The sequence below is a fragment of the Wasmannia auropunctata genome, unplaced genomic scaffold (genome assembly GCF_000956235.1).
Source record: "Wasmannia auropunctata unplaced genomic scaffold, wasmannia.A_1.0 LD336095.1, whole genome shotgun sequence".
NCBI classification, from domain to species: Eukaryota; Metazoa; Arthropoda; class Insecta; order Hymenoptera; family Formicidae; genus Wasmannia; species Wasmannia auropunctata.
This window is the reverse complement of record NW_012026795.1, coordinates 3,670,391-3,678,420: the sequence shown is the minus strand read 5'-3', so window position 1 is coordinate 3,678,420 and position 8,030 is coordinate 3,670,391. Positions and strand designations below refer to the sequence as shown.

The following is an 8,030-nucleotide window of genomic DNA, read 5'->3' as shown; positions in this document are numbered from 1 at the left end:
TAAACGCTATAAAGAATGGGACCTGTCTACATTGGATTTTATCAACAAAAGGATAAAATTTTTGAGCACTGACGACATTTATGTTGTACTTGAATATCTTCATTATATATTCGCATATCTACATACAAAGGCAGAAAAGTATCGGATGTACGTGTCGGTATTGAAAATAATAATTCAGCTAACAGTAGAGGACATGGATTGTATTATACAAAAGTATGTGGATCGGCACTTTGATGACAATCCTTTAGAAAGTCTGTACGATGAAAAATGCTTCGTGGAATTCGTAGATAATTCTACACCCGGTGAACCTAACAAAGATACTGATTCGATTAGAACTCAAGAATCGCGTATTTTGTTAATCTTTATTTTGTTAAATCCGAAGGACGTTTTAAACAAATTCGTGTTGTACGAGATAGATGCAGGAGATTATTTCTCCAATGATCATATATTCCATACCAATGTGTCTTTAGTGCAATCGTATTACAGTCTATGGAGGGGACAGAACAATCTGTTAATGTACATACTGAAGGACATACTTTTCCAGCAGCGCTCAGCATTGCACATACGTTTTAAATATTTTCTGAATGATATGATAAACTATGAGGTGATATACAATGTTCTAAATAAAAAATCATTATGACTTTATATTTATTAAATTCGATCTTATGCATGCGTATCGTTCGTTATTCGTGCTATAATAAGTAAATTCTACAATGATTTATTATCGATTTATCAGAATAGGATTAATAAAAAAAATTAGTTAAATGTTTTCAAGAAAACAGCCATATCAACTTTTTCAAGAAAACTTGTTTCGCAGTCTTAGTAGTTAAAAAAAATTGTGCATGCATTATATTTTCCTCCATAAGTTACGAAATATTTATCTAATTGTAATTTTTTTTCGTAAAATCCACTTTTGAAAATATTTATTTAAAATCGATTTTGTAAAATATTTTTGTAAGTATAATTAATCCCCTTAAATTCATTATATTATTAATATATATATTATATTATTCATTAATTTTTAAGTAATTAAAATTTCATATCAATTTTTTTTATAGGTGATGACTGCGGACGATATAATTAACGAACTTTATATTACTTATCTAAATGGTGTTGTTATTGGGAATTATTTCAAGAGGTCCACCTTGATAGTTATATTAGTACATATCGACAGTATCGTGAGAAAAAAACGTTACATGCCCAGAACTAATTACGTACAACTAATAACAACTTTGCTGAGGACGATGTCACTACTAAGGGAATGCGAACATTTTTCAAAAACCGTGATGGATGATCCAATACGTCTCACAGTTAACATATTGAGGAGTTTGTTATCCTCTAATGTATTGACAGATGAGCACCGCAATGTAATATACTTAAACGGCCTGGAGCCGCTTGGGTTGACTAAGATATGGCCTGCTATGACTACATTGGAAATAATCGAAGAATACGAGGAACGTTGCTTGATTGTGCATCAACAATTACGCAGGGATCCGCGATGCCATCCTAAATTGCGCAGTTATGCGCAATCTTTCAAACTCGATCGAGAGGCTTATATACGTCATATGATAATGCACAGCTTGGACGTAGAGTATAATGTATATGCGACCAGTTTGACGGTGACGTTCTTTTCCAATTTTGGTTGGGCTAACCAAATGATTGCGTATGAAAATGTAATGCGTATCACAGCTGAAACATCGTTGATCGCCCTGATGTATGTCGAAACGTTTTCCGAGAACATCTTTCTTCTAATGTTATTTGGCATCGCACAATTTTCCTGGAACATCGAAAGTGTGATACCTCGGGAAGTAGTCCGTCCGATTTTTCTCAAGACTCTATCCTCCATGAAACCTATAGTTGGTAGAACGCGCTATGGCTTTATGTACAATTATTTTCTCAAACGTATTCAAAAAGAAAATCTATCTTTACCGACAAAAATATATTTCAATGAGATTTGCGGATGGATACATTTACTGCAATTTAAATGCGTGCCTCGGAAGCACGCTCTAGACTGCACAAACTGGTAAGTAAATATAACAATATATTTTTTCTTCTGAACTTATAGTGCTTATAAATAAGTTATTATAAAAATCTTTCTTCTGTTGTTTCCATTTTTACTCTCATTTTACTTGGTTTTCATTTTTATCATTGTTTATTATTCAATTCAAAAAATGTAGATATGAAAACAAGCATTTTCAATGCTTCATATAATCAAGAGAATATTTACGCATTCTAAAATAATATAGTCTTAAATAGTTTTTGTGACAGATTTAATCGGATTTGTGAAGAGATGTAATTTTTTTCTCTAATTGAACGTCTATTTCATCTCTATTTCTATTACATGCTTGTTTTTTTTTAATTTGCAACTTGCGATGGAGTTGCAGGCAATTTAGCAACTCTAAATAAAGTTGCATGAATTTAAATACTTGAACTATTAAATATCATTGTATAAAAAATAAAATGTGTGATATGTAATATTGTGATGTGTAATATGTATATATATATTTCAGCACTTGTGATAAAAGTTCATATTGCGAATATCATAGTTTCCTTATTAAGAACAAACTTGCAGCGAAGTATAACGCATACTTATTCGTATGCGAATGCATCAAGTTACCTATGATAACAGACACATTAGACAAAACAGGAATCCATCATTGCTATGACCGACTACTACGCAAATTATGCCGAAATGACAAATTAGCGTAGACCTTATAAGTATATGAACTAGCAACAAGTATAAGATCGTATCCGTTACTTTTCTCTGTAAAAGTGGCCGAAAGTACGTTTCGCACACATCGTGACATTTCGCTGACACATATTATACATTGAATGTATTCTGATTTCTGATACATACATTTTCATTATGCTCGCATAAGTTGTATCACAGCATCAATACACCATATATTTCCATGACAGGCACCATGTATACCCAGGTAGAACATAGAAGCAAATAATATCATAATGACGGCAATTTTTACATTATTTGTAACTTATAAGTGATATAAATAAAGTCATATATGACATCCTTATAATATATAACTTTATAATGATATCATTATGACTTTTGTGTTCTATCTGGATACTTCTGAATACTTTGAGAAAAAGAAGTTAAAAAGTGCGTTTCTTTTTCCAATTTCCTCCCGATACTTTGTTTCTTTGAAACTGTTGCAGAAATTGTTGCAATAGTTAGTCTATACTTATAAGGTCTATGCCAATTAGTTTCAATAAAATATGAACAAATATTTGCGTATACTGTATTTGGAATAATTTTATATAAGATAAACCGGTACTATTTTTCCGCAATGTTTTAATTAGAATATAACTTATCTTCTTTTATAGTGATATATTTTATAGTTATATTGAAGCATTTTTAATGATATTTATTCTTTTGCATGCAAGAAATCGAAAAAAAAACTGACAATGAGTAAATAAAAATTAGTTTTTTTAGTTTTTGTATAATAGCGATACATAGTCATTTTTTATGGACTATGTTTTATATTGATTACTCGGTATTAATTATTCTCACGAAATTACATGTTATTGATAAGTTTAAAAAAATTGTTTAATAACTTGATAAGACTTTAATAATTTTTAATAACAAAAATTTTTTCTGTGTTATTAGTTATTAATTGAATATTTATAGTAATCTACATACACATTTGTATATTCTACCAAAATACGTACATCTTTTTCTAATAACGCACAAAAACTTTTTTCAAAAAATAGTTCTTCAAAAATTTTCAAGTCTTTTGAGCGAACTTCGCAAAACTCCTGAAATTATTTTTTGAATTATACATATATCTATTGATCTATAATATCTCTATAAACACTGTATCTTTATTTACAATGATTTTCCAATATAAATATGTGCAACAAACATTGTAACAATAATGCATATAATTTTGTGTCCATTAAGTATTTTATATGCATTAATATTTTCGTTGTAAATCCGACATTAAATCGACGCATAATTAATGGCTGAATTATTGATTTAGAATTCATATATAAAATAGGCATTAAAATCCAGCCTCGACCGTAGAAGGCGTTCTTAAATTTTTTTGTGATATTCTCTTAAATGATCTAGTTCAAATTATTATTACTTGTATGTTTAATACTTTTCTTGTAGATCGAAATTTTTATAAAATATTTAATTTCTCTACAGAAAGGAAAACCATTGCGAATAATTGTTTATTTTTGAAAAATTACAATTTGGATATTATAGTTGGATATTATATATTATATAATAGTTTTCATTGCTTTCTTTGATATCTATAACAATTCATTTACACCTCAAAAATGTATTTATTTTCATGTGTATATCAATTATGTGATATTAATTATTAAATTATAATTAATTATGTAATTGCACATTTTTCGAGATAGATATGTAAAAAAAAGAAAGCAATGAAAAACTGATCAATTATACAAAATAACTATTCACCATTCGACAATTTTCCGCCGTCGAGAAAAAATTATAAGTGAAAATCGAACCTGATGCTACTTTATATATTTAAATAATATAAATATGTATGTATGTATATATATATATATATATGTACACGTTCGAGTATTATTGGATTGACGATTGATTAATAAAATACACATAAGATTATATAGAAATAAAATATAAAAGAATTTTATTTTAAGTGTAAGCTAACATTAGCCAGTCATCAAATCTTTTCTCAATTCTGCATAAAAAATAAATTAAAAAATTTATTACTACCTGGCTGATACGTTCTAAATTATTACTGGTGCAATAAGTAAAATACATTTTAACGACTTTATTGTTAGTCGATAATTGTGATATTAAATAAAATTACAAGGCACTTTCAAAGTCAATCACATATCGATCGATTATGTTTTCAAAATACTTGATACAGGCGGACTCGAGGCTGCCGATATCATTGACTCGGATAAATTTAAACATCTGCAACGAAAATCTATAAAATACATAGCTGATCGTTTTAAAAATTTTAACCGCCGTCGTTACAAACAGTTTATTTAGACTTATTTACCGAGCGACACGAATTCTGACGACCATCTGTGATATTTCAATGATGATCGTCATCGCTGTTGTTCGTATACCAGGCATGTATCATAATTTCGTTTAAACAGCAACAAAAATCGACGATATTCCGAATGCCGATGACGATAAAAATTGGACTTCTGTGTTTTAACTAGACTGTATGACGTAAGAAATTCGCCAATTGGCTTATAGACATCTTTCAGTGATAAAGAATTCCGAAAGAGATATATGAAGAACACAATGTTTATCAGTGATTGTTTATGACGACGGAGATATTTTCAAGAAGAAAAATTGTTTAAATAGAAAGTCTTGGTAAGCAAAATTTGCGTGCTCCATTAGGGGAGAATCTCATGTTATAGCTTCTTATTATATTTATTCAACATATTATATAAACGCTAATTATTATTTATCGTTATTTAGATATATTTGACTAATAGATATATTTGTATATATGTACATATGTATCGGACGCTATTCGATTGATTAATAAAGTACGCATGCAAGAGTTTGGAAATATATTATTAAAAAAAATTTTATTCAAAACGTGTAGACGAAACATCGAACATTTCTTCTTAATCACATATTAAATTTTACAATTATTAAATCGAATTAATTCCCTATTTAGTTTCCTAATAAAAATTCCATGTCTTCACAGGGATATTATATTCTATGTTTCAAAGTAATAATTTAAATTGATTTCTTATAAATAATTTAAGTTTTAATACTTCCGTTCTGAAAAATTGATAATGAATATTATGAAAAGAGATAGCTTAAATTCTATCTAAGCGTTAAATAATAGCATCAGATAATACAATTTTGGTCGCACGAGAAAAATTACGTTATGAGTACAATTACTCGCGTAATTCGATTGAACATTTAAAAAATGTATATTCTAGTAAACTAACAGTAACATATTATAATCAATATTATAATCAGAAAATATATGTAATAAGTCATCAAAAAAGTTCGCAAAACCTAAAAATCATGTCCATTTCTTATTTATAATATGCACAAGGCAGGCAAAGGATTTATTTTTTTAGCGAATTGATATCAAGTTCAAATTATTGCGGGTGCTAAGAGTTAAATTTGTTTAAACGTTCTTTGTTATAAGCAAATCGTGATATTTGACGCGTTGAATAAAATTCTAGATCGCTTTCAAGGACGAGAATTATGTACTGCCATGTCGGGATCGCACGTGTTTTCAAAATACATGACACAGGCGAGTATGAGTCTGCCTTCGATACTGCTGGATTAGGTAAGTTCGAGCATCCGTATCAAATAATCTTAAATATTGGCATACAAAAATGTCTAAAAATCATAAAAATTCTAGGCCACTCTGCTGTAAATTGTTCAGTGACACGAATTCCGTTGGTTGCCTGTACTTCAATCATTGATCTACATCGCTGCTATTCCATATATCAGACGCTGCTGACCATACGTTATACGTATCATAAATATCACAGGTTTGTGTAACAATAACGAAATTGACGTTTTCTGTTTTCTGAATAATAAGATAGAAATCTATTTCTAATTTCTGTGTTCTAGTCATAAACTATAGTCATAAGCAATTTATCAATTATCGTCTTACCAGCAATAAGAAATTCTAAAGGATATTTGTCGATAAAAATAGAATATCAGATTGAGTATGACGATGAAAAAGACAAATTTTGAATGACAAAGAAAAATAAGAAAAATAATTCTCTAAATAAGAAATCTTAGTAAAATCGAAATTTATGCATGCTATATATTATAGGATTTATTATGTTATACATTCATATTATATTATTTAATATGATAAATAATATATCTCATACTAAATATTACTGTTATTATAATATATTATCTATTTATCATCATTTAAATAGAGAGAAAGAGACAATCTAGTTCAACTTCTATTTTCCGATAATTATTTCGTTCTAACAACACCCATGGAAGTTCTATTTCATTATTGACTGTCCACGACACATAAAGTGGATTCCACTTGAATAATCCCTGACATCGATTCCGCGTATCTATTTTCATCGGGTTAAAATTAGCTATGTACTAAAATCTCTTTTTCTTTTAAATTATTTTATCAGGTTCTTGTTCAAGATGAATAAATTTATGCATCAGTTTCATCAGGATATGAGAATTTTTTTATTACAACAAGAGGAACAGTACGGGGAATTGAAACTTCTCTCGTCTCACGATACGGAGAGAACCGCATGTTTCGACAAAGTAATAAAAAATATTATTGACTTTTTAATAAAGCGTCCAGGATTCCAGATGTATAACATTAAGATATTCATTGAAGACGTCAATCTTCAAACAAGAAGACATATGATGCCATTATTCACCGAGCATTACAATTATTTTCTATTGAATACAAATTTTTCCTCGCTGCATCTCCTCAGGAAAGATTTGATATTCGGTCCTATAGTTGGTTCGTGGCCCCCTCTATCACCTTATCTCTTCATACAGGTAATTAATAATAATCATATATTAAGATTATTAATAATTACTAGTAAATAACATTGACTTTCTGATTACATTACAAATATAAGACAATACAATTAAACACTACTGTTTTAATACCATATTTGACTTTTTATTTTCGAAGTTACACTATCTATATATAGAAGTAGTTGATGTTCTTACATAAAAAATTTTTTACCAGGGAGATGATTGAAATTATATTATCTCTATTTCTTCTATCACTACAATTCTAATAGTTCATAAAATATTATTATAAAAAAGATCTCTTTTTTTATCATTTGACACCATATTTTCGTGATAATCGAAGCATATTTTTTCGTTTTCTTGTTATTTATTGAAATCGACTGTCTATCGCCTTATATTCTTCTCTCTCTCATAATTATATAATATACATTATATAATTATTAATATAAAATAATGTATTATAACTATTAATATTTTTTATTTATGTATTCTATATAGATAATATGGCATACGCACTGTGAGGATTTATTGATTGAATCGCTTATGCACATACCGTTGGATT

At 28.6% G+C, this 8,030-nt stretch overlaps 2 protein-coding genes across 2 annotated transcripts in view; both read left to right on the top strand.

The window, feature by feature from the left end:
* The window catches only part of LOC105462815, a 1,373-nt gene extending 1,301 nt beyond the window's left edge, over nt 1–72 (top strand). The window contains exon 2 of the mRNA XM_011709664.1: nt 52–72. Within this exon, the coding sequence (XP_011707966.1) occupies nt 52–72 (21 nt within the window). The remainder of the gene's footprint in view (nt 1–51) is intronic.
* LOC105462768 lies at nt 7–3,322 on the top strand. The gene is made up of 3 exons (XM_011709620.1): nt 7–604; nt 1,059–2,023; nt 2,511–3,322. Exons 1-3 carry the CDS (start codon nt 146–148, stop codon nt 2,707–2,709), a joined length of 1,623 nt encoding a protein of 540 aa, XP_011707922.1. The 5' UTR covers nt 7–145; the 3' UTR covers nt 2,710–3,322.
* The last annotated feature ends 4,708 nt before the right edge of the window (nt 3,323–8,030 follow it).